Genomic DNA, 15,795 nt, shown 5'->3' on the forward strand with positions numbered 1-15,795 from the left:
CATCTTCCTCCCTCTCACTCTCTCCCTTTTATTTTAGGGTTTTTTTTTACCATTCCTTTATCACTCCAGTTTGCTCACAGTTTCCTCATTTATTTTGACATACCTTTTGTCTTTCACATTGCAAGTTGTTCTTCTATTTATCTTAATCCTTCCATTCATATTGTTCTTGCAAGTTTTGGGTGCGTTGCACCCTTCACAGCGCTGTGAAATCCTTTATTAAGAAAGAATTTTGCTATTAATAGCAATGGATGAAATGTAATGCCCTGTCCAACTCCTAAATCTCTTTACTAAAATGGTAGTCAGCACTTTTGAGTAATATGTGAGTTTTATTTTGTCTTAACAGTCATCCATAACCTGGGATAAAAGAATAAGCATCGGTTCTTCACTCCCAAGCAACCTCTCAAGTCCTGCAGATGATCTACCTCCAACTCGTATCAAGGAAAACCATATCTTACAAGGGCTGAAGAAATTACAGAAACAAAAAATATTACTTGAGTCACCTTCAGTAATATCAAAGTGGGGTTACAAAGATTGCATGAACTCCAATGAAGGAATATATTCCCCTGGAGTTAAATGTGGCAGCCATAAAGAACAGACTCATTGTAAGCCAATGGAAATAGGAAGTATTTGCATTGAACATAACAAAACTTTTTCTTATGATTCAGATTCACATGATGACATAGATGACGACTCTTCATCTTTACTGCTGCTGCAGGAAGTACCAAGCAAGGACTGCAGGATCTGTTGTAACAAATTAACTCACAGCGTTTCTGACAGTCTATTCGATTGGGACCTTAATAGGAAACATTTGCCTGAAAGAAGCTTATATTCTAATTCAAAAGAAAGACCTGAAAAATTGACAAGTTTTGTCAGTGGATTTCAGGCAGAAGTAAAATCATGCAGTAAAGTGGAGCTGCCTGACTTACGGTTAGATCAAAGCCTTGTTAATATAGGCTGGAAGGACCTTAATTTTCAGCTTTCAGATACTGATGACAATGAAGTCTTGGATGAATTACATATAGAAAGCAGTGATGAGAAAAGTCCATCAGATTTGCTAGCAACTCCTTTTACCGAGAAGTACACGAAGAACGCTGATACAGTTGTAGTGACGGAGAGTCCTCAGTTTGCATCTACTGACAAAGAAGACAAACAGCTGTCTGCTCACTCAGATATTAGGCCAAAGACATGTAATTTTGTTAAACAACAAAAGGTTATAAAGAAGACCTCTTCTGAAGAGTGCATTACTGTAATATTTGATGCTGAGGATGGTGAGCCTATTGAGTTCAGCTCACATCAAACTGGAGTTGTCACTGTAACAAGAAATGAAATTTCAATCAACCAGCCGCAAACTAGGTCCAGTGCAGAATATACTGAACTTATACCTCAGGGAATAGCTAATTTGCAGACAGGAACTAATGTTAGGAAGTGCACTGCTTTAGAAGAACCTGAAGATGAGACTGAGAAAAGGTCTTCTGAAGAAAACATAGGGAATAAAAATACAGTTGTCCCCATGAGCTGCAGTGAATCTTCACGCTGTGGGAGAGCGGTATTGCAAAATGCTCCACGACAAAAACTAGTGAAGCCAGTGTATGATATATCGTACAAGGCCAACCCCAGCTCCACTGGGCAGGCAGGAATCCATCAAAAGCCAAACTTGACTAAAATACCCAGCAGAGGGAAATTTTCTCCTCAAAAAAACACGATGACAGAGAGCGAGGAGACAACTGTAACTACATCAGTGGGCCCTGCAGCCCTTGAAAAATCACCTGCTCTGCCACCTGTAAAGCTTTCCAGATTCAAAAAGGCACAAAGCCCACCTCGTAATTTTGACTCAAAAGTCACCTTGCAGCTCCCAAAGCCCCCTGCCCACCCTGTGCCCAGCCCGAAGCCTCCAGGTAGAAGCGACGGGATGAAAAATCCAAAGAGTCAGAGCCCAGGATCACCGCTATTGCCTCAGCACCTTAGAGAGCCCAGCGACTACAGAGAACCTCCCACCAGAGATATTCACTGCGATGCAGCAACTGTAGACACCCAATCACCGTCACCACCCCTTCCTCCAGGCAGGTCAACTTCACTGCTAATTAGGCCTAATTATGCTCATTCACCACCTGTATCTGTAAAGTTAGGAGCAGCTAGTTCCAGTGAAACAGCAAAAAATTTACTTAAATCATCACCGTTAAAAGGGACTGTGAACTCCAGCTTTCATAATCAATCTAGTCATGAAATGCAAGCAAAAAATGTAACTTCTGGGGCCAAAATTGAATTATCTTACTTTCAGGAAAATGCAGAAGCAATTATGCAAAATAAATGCATATCTCAGCAGCCCCATAGCACATGCCAAGGACTTTCCAAAGTTCCCACAAAGCAAGTTTGCCCAAAAAAGCCCAATCAGCTGGCTCTCTACAGGAATCGTGGTTTTTCCAACACAGATTTTCAAACAGTCAGGTCTTTTTCTCTAGATTGTCCGTCACTGGAAAGAACTTCTTCACCTGGTCCATATTCTAGCAAAAAAGATACTTCCAGTGACAGTGGGATAGATCAGCCACAAAAGATGCCAAACATCCTCCCCACATCCTCTCAGCGTCACACAGTGAGCACAAGCGAGCCTTTGCTATCTCAGGTAAACCATTCCCCGTTGTCAACGCTGTTTCACAGTAACGATGCTGCAAATGCTACCCAAAACTCTAATGAGAAAGGGATGAAAACCCGTTGCCCTGTAGGACTGAAATTATTCGTCAAATCCCCCCAACTTCTCCGAAAGAGCTCTACTGTACCGGGGAAGCAGGAAAAAGACAGTATAAATGCAGCTTCCAAAAGCAACGTGAGTCCAAGCAAGTCCAAGCAGGAGGAATCTAGGTGTATAAGCACCAGAGGCACAATGAATGCTGAATTAAAAGACTCTGACACTGAAATAAAAGATAATTTTACTGTGGGACTTAGTATGGATGCAGCATCACCTCATTCACAGGAGAACTGCAGCTTGGTGGTAGACAGAGTAGATGGATTAGAAAACAAATTAGTTAAGAGATCTGTTTCTTCTAGCAACAAGTCGCACTTGAAACCGGCTCTGGGCATGAATGGAGCGAAAGCACGTAGCCAGAGTTTTAGTGTTCACACGGGGGAAAAGCCATCTGCCCTGGTGACAGAAGGCCTTGGGAAAGTACGGACTCAGATTATTACAAACACCTCGGACAGAGGAAATTCTCTAACAAGGCAGAACTCGGCCGTGGAAGGACTTCAGATCAGGGCTGTTCCTGGCACAGCAGCAACATCAGAGGCTCTTTCAGCTGTTCCTAAAGCCACAGAAATTTCTTATTCTAGACAAAGTTCTCTGGGAAACACGAGTAATTGCAGCAGCCAGCATGGAAGCCCGAGCAAACTGCCGTTCAGGTCACCTCCAAGACTAGACTTGTTTCACAGCATTTCAAAATGTGATGGAAACAAACCACTTGCTCAGAAAGATGCACGCAGTCTATCTGTCCCAGGGGAGAAAAGCAGTGAAAATTTTAAACATGAACCTCTGAATAAAAAAAGTGTTCTCCAAGCAGAGCTGGAATTGGAGGCATCAGCCGCTGCTTCTTCTGAGCAAATTTCATCCTTTCGAAGCATGGATGGGTTACAGTGTCCTCAGAAACTTGAAGCAATGAAGTCGCAAAGACAGCAAATGTCTTTACAATTAGCAGAAGCCTCTGAGAAGGTTACCGGTGTTTTGAGTTCACCTGCTCTACAACCTACAATAGAAGAGAAAGTCATGTTATGCATCCAAGAAAATGTGCAGAAGGGTCAGGGACAAAGCAAGTCTCCCACTGCAGAGGCTAAGCAAAAGACTGGGCCCTCTCTCGCGAGCTGGTTTGGCTTTCGGAAGAGTAAACTGCCGGCACTGAGTAGCAGGAAAACTGACGTTCCTAAAACAAAGGTAGAAAAAAAAGAAGCAAAGGTCTCTGGGTTTGGAATCAAGCAGGCGAGATTAGAGAAGAAAAAGGAGAAAAAGAAAACCGAACAACACTGTGAAATGGATAATGAAGTTAACAGGAAAGCAGGCAACAGCGACAGTTTAGATGTTTTGAAGAGCAGAAATCTGAAAGCTTCGCCAGACCTTCCTGGCCAGCCTGGCTGTGAGCAAGCCAAGGGTTCAACCCTGGCTACGTGCTCCCCAAAAGACAGTTTTATGAAAGAGCTTTTAAACAGGTAAAACTCTGGGAGACAATTTGGGATGTGGTGTTGTAGCTTCATTGGCATCACCAGATGCGAAGTGCGATGTGTGTTGCTTTTCGGCTAAGAGTGCCTGGTAGCAAACATTTTGTACTCTATCAGGACTTCAGTCTCTAAAGGAAAAACATTAAGAATGAGATGATAGTTTTGTTCATCTTACTTTGTTAGCCAAACCAATGGTCTTTGAAATTAAAGAATGGCAAGTTACATCCAAGGTGATAGAAATTCAAATGATTTCAGAAATCAAGAATCTAGGCAGATGGTGTGAAGAAAATAGAGGATAATTAGATACGTGTTTTAATGTATTCCATTTTCATTTATTATAACCAGCAAACATGTATTTGGTAACTAGTCAGAATTAATTACATTTACAGCTACCATAACCTCAGGTCACAGAAAAACTTAATAATTACTGTACAGTGTTTTCATGGTTGCCCCACGGCAGTCCCAAATATAAAATAAATCATTACATGTGAAAGAGTAAATTGATATAGTGCCCGAAATTGCAAGTGACAGATTTGATCAAGGCTAGTTAGAAACATTTATCACTCAAAGGTCTAGAGACAGAAAGATACAGAGAGGTTACTTTAAACATTAAAGGAATGGGAAAGTGGAGTGATTGAAGAAGGGCAATGTAATTTATCAGAGGAATCACTCTCTACCTGCAGAGTTGATAAGAAAGCAGCTCAGCAGACAGAAAGTGGATCAAATAATGTTTCCTGCAGGAGTGTGTCGAAGGGCAGCTCCCAGGGCTCCTCTCTTCACGACAACTCTATCAGCTCTCAAGGAAACCACAAGAAAAACGGCAAAACAAAAGCTGATATGGAAATGCAGAATCAGACCCTGGTAAGTGCTTTAGTACATGAAAACAATATTACCTTCTTTTTAACTTCTGGAAGTGTTCTTTATTGCCGGTACAAGCAAACAGGATAATAACTGTGTATATATGATAGAAAAGATTTTGTGTAGCTAGAGAACGATGAATTAATACAGAAGTTGGCAGCTCCACTGTAGGCCAGATTATACAGCTAGTCATGAAGATCCTACTGCTTCTGCTGGCAGTTCAATTCCAGGGGAAATATATGCACAATGATGCCATAGTCATGCTGCGGTACAGTGAAATAATAGGACCATTTTCTGTTTTTCCCTTTTTTCTGCTTTCCCTGAAAATTGCATGCCACTGTCGAACATTCCTCTCAACATTACTGAAATCATTAAACCTAAGAAATGCAGCGCTGGTGGGGAAAAGGCAAAGTATTTGACCACATTTGGGGATTTTTTTCACATAAGAGGGAAGCTTTCAAAGGCAAAAGCATACATGGTTGCTGGCTCTTTCTGTACTCCAGAAAACCTCCCTGTTAATGCCTTGTAGGTCTGAGCTTCAATATGGTACTAACTGTACCTGGTACTTTAATTTACCTAGTGAGTAGGAATGTTGCAATTCAGAAGAAAAACAGTTTTTTTCGGTTAGCTGCTAGATTCTGGTTCTTCAAGGGTTATGTGGGTGGTTAACTTCTGTGCTTTTTGAAAAATGTACACCCGGGGTCTTGGATTGTAACCTAAAGTCACACTGAAGAGGTGCCCTTCCTCGTGAAGCTTTTAATAATTAACCTTAGAATTTAGTGAGCAGTTTCTTGCCTAGCGGAGGGCCCTTCCAATGATGTTTTAAAGTTCAAGCGCCAGGAGAAGAGAAATGCTTTAGCTTGATCTTTCGTGATTCAACTTCATTGACATTTGTTCCTTGTTCCTGATAGTGGTCTTGACCAGGTTATTATGATTATTATTAACAATAATCATAATTTTCACAAAATAATTTGAAAACTTGTGCCAAATTGATATACTGAACATTAAGTTGAGGCTATTACTTTTTTTGTTCTGATAAAAGTGAGTCACTGAAGTACTGCACATGCGACAATTTCACTTGAGAGAATTTGAAATATAAAGTAATTACTTATTTGGGAGGTGTTTCAAGGGTAAAGCATCTTTCAAAAGGCTTCATAGTGGGCTTTTGAAAAACTAGTAGCTTAGTATTGATGTTTAGGGTCCTTAAAGTTACAGTATCATACATGATTGCAACTTCAGGCAAATGTTTTTTCTTACTTTCATGCAAATAATATCTTTACTACGAACATCCACAAGGTCGTTTTTGCAAAACTTACAGGGAGCATATGCAGAATGAATGCGTTGGAAAACTTTTTCCTTCTGACTCCTGTGGTATCATCTCTTCTTTGAAAATGTAGATGTCCCCTGCATTATAAAACCACAAATTATAAGCATATCTAAGGCTGTCCTTGTAGTGTCACTGAAAGGAAAGAGAGAGAATGAAAGTCTGGAAATGTGCAATATGCAGGAAATTCAATCCAACTGATCTAGAACTCTGATAGCAAAGCACAGCCCCTTATCAGAGCCACTCAGTTTAACTATGCCCCATTTAATATGGTCCTGACAGCTTAGGGTATATCTTTGCTGTACAGAAGTACAAAAAAGCTCTTCCCGTTGCTCCTACAATTTCTTTTTAACTTATTATTTTCTAATGCTGCAATAATTTGCTATGCTTTCTGTCTGTCATTTTGCAAAGTCTTTCTATTTGCAACAATAATAGTCACTTAGGACTTTAAGCATATCTTCAAGAAACATACTTCGTTTTATCAGGAAGTACAAAGATTGTCCTTAATATACATAAATAATGGGGGAACGCTAATTATTCTGTTTAGCTTTTAGGGACAACTTAGTCATAGGGAAAAGGCATTACCTATCCTATACCATGCACTTTTTTGTTAAACTGGGAATCAAAGTATTTCCTAAATTCTTTTTGAAGATTGAATTACACTATATGCATTGTCTTTGCAAGTTTTATATTGTGTTCTTGTTGTGTTTAATTCCTAAAAGAAATGTCTAGTGCCAAAAGGCTGAGGACATTTACAACAAAGAGAGTACAAGCGTATGCTTACAGTTCTTAAGGCTAATTTATGAAAAAGATATACTGTAAGATTCCACAATATGTAAGATTTTGTCTTGTCCTCCAAAGTTGTACAAGAAGAACAATGGAAAGTCTTTAAATTCAAATTTCATGCATCTTATTGCTATCATTTTCAGTTAGTCTTTGTGTCTGCTTACTTTGAAGCAGATTGCAAAGGATCGGGAGATATCTGTGACTGAAAAAGGTAGCATGTGGTATCATGGCCCATTGTGCACTTTTTTTTCCTTGTAAAAGACAAAATGAATGCTTTTGGAGAAAACAGCATAAATCTTTAGAAAAGCCCTGAACTAAGAGGATTCCTTTTCTTCTGTGAACAATGTAAATGCATTCAGTGATAAGGGTCAGTGTGGAAACCAGTGTATTCCAAAACTGCGAATCATATATATACTGGCTCTTTAAATCCTGGCCGTAACATTTTTAACATTAATTTTTTAGAAGGTTTTTCTGTTAAATGTTTAATTTTTGACAATTAGATCTCTTCTGTTGTGATGTACCAGGTAAAGACTTGGAGCACTACTATGCCATAACATGTGCACCAGTTACCTCTGATTTTTGTTTATGCAAAGAGCATTATTGCTTGACTGCTACTGAATTTGTGGAAAAAGCAATGTTCCACCAATGTTGGCCTTGTGCATTCACCTTCAAACGGATATGCTTCCCGTTAGCATTCATCAAAAAGCACTTTTCTCTAAAGGCCAGCCAAGAGAAATACATAATCCTTTAGCCCACACCAAGGATATTCCACGTTCTCCGATACTTTTCATGTCCTTGGCTGGAGCTTAAGGTGAGACGCAATCATTTTTGTGCTGCACTGCTTCATTTCATCTTTGTGATTTTATTACAACCCAATGTAATTTAGAAAAGCCATGGGCTTTTACTTCGTGAGGGGGAAGAGTGGCACCAAAATCAAGACACCAGGAGTTTTGTATAGCCCTCACTGTCTGCACTCTGTGTGTTTGGGGAATACCCAGAAATCTGTCCGAATATTGTGAAATGTCACAGCAGAAGCAAGGCACAGACCGCCGTGCAGTCTGCAAATGTGAAAAATTGTTTCACCCGTAATTTGATGCCAAGTGATCACATATTCTCCTCTTCATTTTCCATAGCCTGAAGAGCCTCAATTCAGAAGAAAAAAGATGTAATCAAATCTCTGGGATTAAGAGATTATAAATGACCTTTTATAAATATGGAGAGCAAATCTTTCATGCCTTATTGAGGCTAGTCACAAGAGGTCAACAGGACTACTTGTGTAAGCTAGACAAGCAGAGTATCTACTATGATCAAAGATGTTAAAGTCATGCACATGATGATAAATCCATCTGGTTTATATTACAAAATGTATTTAATGTTATTTTGAATATGAACAAAATCAACCAGTTGCAGTAAGTGGTTTAAAGCAGCAGAGAGTGATTAACAAATAATTTAAGAGATCTGAGAGACTGAAAGTAATGTTTCCTGCGGGGATGGCTTTCTTGCTCTCTGGACCCTGAAAGTATCTTCATTCCTCTTTGATTTATATATATTGACTTGGCACAAAAACATGTCCATGTGTTTGAATTATGGCCACTGGTGGTATATAATGGAAGGGGGGGGTCACTATGTTAGGAAGATGCTCACTTTACATACGCACTTTGGAAAATAGGAATGCAGAAGAACAAAGCAAAAATATGCATTCATCTGAAAAAACAGAAAATCTAGGGGGGTTGAAATAACACATACTGGAAACAGATGTAAAGAGCTTGAAATAAGGGCTCCTAGTGTGCACTGCATTCTTAAATTAAGCTTTGCTTCCTATTTAGCTAGCAAAATGCTTTTTCATAGGGGTGGAAAAAGAGACACTGAAGTTAAATGATTGCAAACTGAGTGGAAGAGATCCTGCATCACATATTAAGTTCACCTTTTTTTAGCACAGAATGAGAAACATAATATTTCTAGAGAGAAACAAATACGAGGTCATGAGACCTGCATGTAATTCCTTTTCCTTATTTAAAAACAAAATGTAGGAGAAGATCTTTCCTCTTCAGGAATTGTGTCTTCCAAGGAAATTTTTTTGACTGCCACATATTGTGACTTTTAATGAAGTTAAAGTTATTATCCTCAGATGTCATTCGTAGAATGAGACAGGCTGTACACTTCCACTCTTAGTAGTTCCATAACGATACCCTGCTTTGTTTCTGAAAAAATATTCTCTAGTTCTGATGAAACAACATAAACAGAGTCTCAGATGTTCTTCACTTTTGTTGTTGTTGTACTATGTACAGGCTAAAGTAGACACAGAAAACCTGCAAGAAGAGGAGGAGGACACCATGGCAAGGACTACATGTCAGAGTCATGTGATAGGTACAAAATTATATTTTACACTGGATTTTATTGCTGTCTCAGTTCTTGGGAAAAAAACATGTTTAATCCTCATTACTTTATTTGTTCGTTCACCTAATGTCTTTTAGCATTCATTTAGCACTGTTCAGGGATAGCCAGATTACACCAACTATATAAAAGATGAGTACATACTGTTATCTATCGTGGAGCAAAGTGATACTTGATAGCAGGACTTTGGAAGCTGGCCGTGAAAGACCGTCTCAGTCTCCAGAGCTAGTGGGTTGCAGACGGTGCCATGACTGGGGTTGTCGTGCATGATGCTTTCAGTGAGAGCAGCACTGGCATTCTGTAGCACTGCCGTCTGGCCAAGGGTTAGCTCTGTCTGCAACCCAGTGGCAGAGTAAAATTCTGAACAGTAGAATAATTACTGTGACAGTCTAATGCAGAATGAGTAGCAAACCAGGTGACTCTTCAGAGAGGTAGACCTCAAAGGCGATACTGCAAATAAATAAAGTTGCCTTTGCCATATGCTTTTCGGAAGGGCAGCACGGTCAGTCTTGCTGCTTGATTGGCATGTACTGATTTTTAACCACATGTGAACTTTCAGTACATGCTAAAATATCTAATGGAGGACAAAGCAGAAGTCTGTCAGCTGAGGAAGTGGGGCTGAATTGGAGGTATTTTGTTGAAACACACTTCTCTTTGGGGTAGGGAAATGTTGGCGGTGTTTTATGGCTTGCCTATCCTTTCCAGTCCCAACTTCCATGAAATAAACTCTGGCTGTCTTCCTTGCAGCTCTGCTGGAATAAGCACAGGGTATTCCTAAACTCTCCCCTCTGTAGCACCCAGCCATAATTTGGCTCTGTTGCAGCAACTAAACAACAAGAACTTTCAATACTGCAGTGCAAGGCTGTAAAAAAGGGGATTCTGTGACTGGGTAGGCACTAGAAAAATGAAATGCTGGCTCCTCACTCGGCATAAAGGCCTGCCTTTGTGTTATTAGAAATTGCCCAAAACAAAATGAAACAACTCACTTAACACTGTTTAAGGTGATTTTTCCTCAGCCTGAAAGAATTATTTTCCTTTCCCTGCCTCCCCCCTCCCTCCCCAAATTCTGAAAACTTTTACTTTGAGTTGATGTGAAATGTTTGGCTTTAATTTTTCAATCCAGCTACTGAACCAGAAAAAATATTTGCAGAGCCTTGTCCTGAAAAGACTCCAGTGTTTCCTTGGTGTTCCTCGGTGTAATTGATGCTCATGGCTGAAATCTAATCACTATATATTTTGATATATTACTTTGTCAGTGGGTCCTGTAATATGTTGTGCTGCTGGGTTTTGAGGGCGTTAATCTTTTAGTCCTCCCACGTGCACCGAATCTGAGTCCCTGGCAGGACACAGTGGCATTGGAGCAGGGTGGCTGGCTTTCCCCAGAGTCGAACTTCGATTATGCCTTGGGTTCACGATTGTGCCTCCCTTGGCTGGGTGAGCTCCTCAGCATGGATCCAGCCCTCCTCTCTGCCAAAATCCCTTTTCGCAAAATAAAAACCCTTTTATTCCCCATTTTGCAGTGCTGGTGGATACGAATAGAGTGACTGGTAGCTCTGTGGCCCAGGTCTGTATAAGCCCACAGTAGGCAGCACTGCAGAGAAGCCAGGCAGTGCTGCCCTTGGGAAACTCCTGTAACTCTTATGAGGACCCTTCCATCATCTGAGTTATGCCAGGATGTAATTACAAAAGCAGCTTCTTTTCCCTAGAGAATATCATCTCTTAAAGGCTCAACATAGGATCCCATATATCCCTGTTCTGCTTTGTTAGAATAACTCATGGATTTTGCTGTGTGGATCTATTGGTTAATGCCGGGAAACTCTCTGATGGTGGGAGACATTATGTACTATAGGTAGTATTGGCACAATAAAAATAATAGGCCTCGAAAGAAATTTGTTAGCGTTAGCACACTGATTCCTAATGCAGAGTGTGCCAGCTGTTGCTTACATCAGCGGGACATGCACAAGTCCGGGAAATGAGAAGCACGGTTCTAAGTGCACTTCCCGAAAACTCCTAAATCTCACTGTGTTTTATATGTCAGGCTATGTTTTTTCTTATATTTGTATTTTTGCTGCTGTATCTCAGCCTTTTTCTTTGTGGATAGCCAGCTTTACTAGGTCTGGTTCAGATTTGTCTCCCAACTTCCTTTTTAGAGGTTCTGGAATTTTTCTGTTACAGAGATTTTCACAGGGAAATACTGATTTTTTTTTTCCAAGACTGAAACTCTGTGCAGCTTCGAGAAACTTTAATTTGGAATGTTTCCCACATCAGCTTGGGGTTTTTAGTCAACGCCATGCACAAGGAAGACCTTGTGAAGCTTGCAAAGAGTCGGTAAGGAGCATTCACTGAGATGTGAAAGCCAAATTCAGCTTTTGTTGTTACGAGCTCCTAAGCGGCTGGTTGTCAGAAGCAGGAGGGGGATAGTAGAGGAAGGATCTGCAAGTGCTATTGCTTCACTGCTTTCAAACGCGTGATAGGGAGACGAGTCGTGAGGCTGATGAAGGAGGGCAGTTGCTATGTCCTCTGATCAAGTCATTTCTGATGTGGGCTTCTGCTCTGTTGGTTTCATGGAACTGTTTCCCAGTGTTGATGGTTCTTGCAGAAGAGGAGCATCCCTGAAATCATGGAAGTTTCACGGGACAGCATATCCGTTTCTTACATGCCAGCATTCTTCATCATCGTAACAGTCATTTTAAAAAAACAAAGCTCATTATGGTTTCGCAGCTGTACTTCAACGAGCTTATTCTACTGTTTTTGTTCTAAAACGTTAATGATAGTGTGAATGCATAGAAGATGTAGAAAAGCTATGATTAAGCAGGGAAGATTTTATGTACTATGGTAAAGAGCGTATAGAAAAGACAATTGTTGGTGTAGTTGTCAGTGTAAAATACCTAAATTGATATCAGTTCTGCCCAGTTAGCTGATAAACAAGATACCTAATACTGAACAGCCTTCAAAGTTGGGACCATGTGCGACAATGCTGGTCCATCACTTTCTAATGATGAGATACTCCTGGGTCTGTTGAACAAAAAACACCTGTACACTGCCAGTTGCTAGTTGTTTAGTTCATTGTCATTTGGTGATCTAAACAAATTTAACTGGTTTGCTGGCTCTTTGGAATTTGCTAAACTGAAAGATTACAGAATACACAGTAATACAAAATTTCCCTTCTTGTGTACCTGTATGTCAGGAGGACATGATCATTTACATATTAAGCACTTACTGCTATTTTGTGCTTTAGCATGTATTTATTTGATACGTTTTTAAACTTTTTTTTAAGAAAAATAAGATATACCCTGAATGTTTTTGCTGGACTGTCAGTGAGGATGCCAGATCAGGCTCTGGCAATACAGATGCATGACAGAGCAGTCCTGCACCACCATGTCTTCCTACAGAAGGTAATGTAAAAAGACCTCCCTGCACCATCCCCGGTTGCAGCACTAACTTGATAGTGCTGGCAGGCTCAATTGCTGGGAGCTAATCTGAGTGGCTGTGGCCTTGTCCTACCATCATTTTCTGATGATTTTTTAAGCCTCATGAAAGGGATAGCAAAGATGATACAAATGTCAGTAAAAATAGGATGTGAAACCCACACCACAGACAGTGCGTCAAGCTCCTAACAGTGTTACTCCCATGTAAACATTAAAAAGCGTACATTTTAAAAAAGTATTTCATTCTTCCCAAGACAGTAGAATCGTCAATGTTGGCATCGTCTTGAATTTCCCCATTGTCACAATGGCCAAAAAAATTATAAGACAGTTACAAATGACACATTTTCATAAAGAAGTTAATAATTGGACACGTAGTGTTTTGAATGAGCAACCACTCCTGGAAAAGTGTGATTATATTAATTATAACGTATTAAGAGATTTCATTGATAAACAGCCTAAACGGAAAAGCCAAAAATCCATGGCACAAGCAAACAAATACTAATACTGTGAAAGTCATTCCCACAAACAACTTCACATAAGAATACTATGGTCTACAGTAGCAGTCGTACCAAAGACAGAGTTTCCCTGATTATAATATTCATCTGTTATGGCTAAAAAAAGGCAACATCAAGGAGCAAAAGTATTTTCAGCTAGACAGGTCCCTGCAAGAATGAAAGGATTCTTGTCCTTATTTTATACATTTGGAATGAAGGGGAAAGTTAGTAGTAATTAATCATATCGTTCTTCAGTGTTCTTATAAACCAGTGCTGAGACATCAGAGGCTGAAGAAGAAAAGACTGACTCTGACTTTTTTCAGTCATCAACAATTTTGTGATTTACCAAGCCCCTGTTCGAAAGCTGTATGATAATCATTTCTTTGGTTTCCTTTTCTCCTTGTTTCCCCCCAAAAGTGATGCTAGAGGAGTAAATCAACACTGAAAATGCGTTTTGCTAATGGTTTACTCAAGCCTCACAGAACACACAATCTCAGCACATCTCCACCAGCCTGAAAAGGCTGATGAGAAGTTTCTGGGAAGGTTTCAAGTCTGCTTTTAAATTTATGCTCAGGTTTCAACATCAAGGAAAAGGATTTTTTTTTTTGTCCCAGATATTTCTGTGTGTAGATACCTTTATTCCCATACAGGATTTCTGGTGGTCATTCTATCCTCAGCAATTCCTAAATGATTCAAACAAGCACCTCTGGCCAAAAGCACTGAAGTTCAAGGAATACATGAAAGCCTAGACAGTTCATCTAAAAGAGTCCTGTCATTGAACTGGTAACTTCTTTGCTTTCAAATGTTGTCTTTAATATGCCACGGATTGAACTAAAGGGCCAGTTTCCTTCTTTAATAAAATCATGCTGAGCTTTAACATCAGGGAGAGCACTGCAGGTAGGTTTTGTCCTCTTGGTACTGAGAATTACACTACTGGTAAAAATGAATTTTTAAAAAAATCTCATTTGCTTTAGCACTAAGAGTACTATGCAGAGCAAATCTTGATAATGCAAGAATTGGCAGTAGCAGTTCAGAATGTTTCTGGGTTTTATTGGTATTAACTGGTTATTCCTGAGTTAATTCCCTGAGGCAAGCAGGGTTAGTAGACGGATTCACAGTTCTTGGAAATGAGTTAACTGTGGCACTGACACATTTTGTTTGTGTTGAGTATTTCAGATGAAATTTAGAGCCAGGAGAAAATTATGAGGATAAATGTAGTCAGAATTTCTGAAACTTTTGAAGAAAGACTTGAGTCTAATTTTTGTCAAGTTTTGGCCAGAGGTTCAGGTCAGTTGCTCAAAATTGATTCATCCAGCATTAAATGGGAACCTGGTAGACACTGGTATTTCTATAATAAGGAGGAAAAGCCTACAAATACTTAAAGGGGTTTTGAAAAGTCTCAAAGTAGAAGGAGGGTTGGTCATCCACACTAGAAAAGCAGCATTAAAAACTTAGCTGCTTTGTGCTGAACAAAAATACCCACTGAGGTCAAGGGATGCTTTTGTAGTTCTGCTGTAGCCCAGTGCTCAATTCCATTAAAGTTCCTGATAATCATCTACCTTATAGCAGGCTTTATCATCATTTTTTTCTGCTTTCCAAGAACAACCTTGCAGCAGGCTTTTGCAGTCTAATTTAAAGGTAATGGGGTCAGAAGAAGGAAGGTCTGTCTTTCAAGCAACTTTTTATAGGTTTCTTTAGAGAACTTTGGTTTGAATTCTGTGGATTCTTGGTGTTCCGGAGAGGAAATGGTCTTGGTATGGCGTGTGTTGTGCTGTGTGTTAGAGTCCACCCCTTGCAGCTTTACATGCAGGAAAGAAGACAAGCAATCAAGCTACATTTTCAGTAGCAAACAGGAACGTCCTTGACAGCAAGTTTTATAGATAAGTTGCTTGCAACTTGATAGCAATTTTGCAGATATACTGATAGCAAATGTATGACATATAAAATGCTGTAGAGGTAAGTGGGTTTGACTTAAAATGAAATGTCAGCATTATAATTATTTGTATTGAGGTATCAAAATGCTAAAGATGATAGCCTTATCTGTGTATTCTGATACTGTTTTATTTGGCACCCAGTAGTTTTATATAAAACTATATATATGGTAATAAAAAACACTTATAAGCAGATCTTTTGTTGAGGAGAAGAATGTACATTCTCTGTAGTACCCCAGCTACATTCATTTGTCTCTGACTCCTTTTGTCCTTATGGTTCTTCCATATGGTTTTCCCACAAATATCCGTATTTACTGCCAAAGCCTTCTACTGTTACAACCCTAGTTCCACTACGTAGGAAGTACCGATGGGTATACATACCT

At 39.7% G+C, this 15,795-nt stretch overlaps 1 protein-coding gene across 7 annotated transcripts in view; it reads left to right on the top strand.

Moving 5' to 3' along the window:
• NCKAP5 (NCK associated protein 5) overlaps positions 1 to 15,795 on the top strand; it is a 254,060-nt gene that overhangs the window by 189,947 nt on the left and 48,318 nt on the right. For 6 of the 7 annotated variants that reach the window (XM_064514629.1, XM_064514631.1, XM_064514633.1 and 3 more), the window contains 3 exons: positions 344 to 4,188; positions 4,881 to 5,058; positions 9,454 to 9,532. In XM_064514629.1, the coding sequence (XP_064370699.1) occupies positions 344 to 4,188; positions 4,881 to 5,058; positions 9,454 to 9,532 (4,102 nt within the window). The remainder of the gene's footprint in view (positions 1 to 343; positions 4,189 to 4,880; positions 5,059 to 9,453; positions 9,533 to 15,795) is intronic. The other variant, XM_064514632.1, reaches the window with a different exon arrangement.

Source organism: Dromaius novaehollandiae, chromosome 7, assembly GCF_036370855.1.
Source record: "Dromaius novaehollandiae isolate bDroNov1 chromosome 7, bDroNov1.hap1, whole genome shotgun sequence".
Taxonomy (NCBI): Eukaryota; Metazoa; Chordata; class Aves; order Casuariiformes; family Dromaiidae; genus Dromaius; species Dromaius novaehollandiae.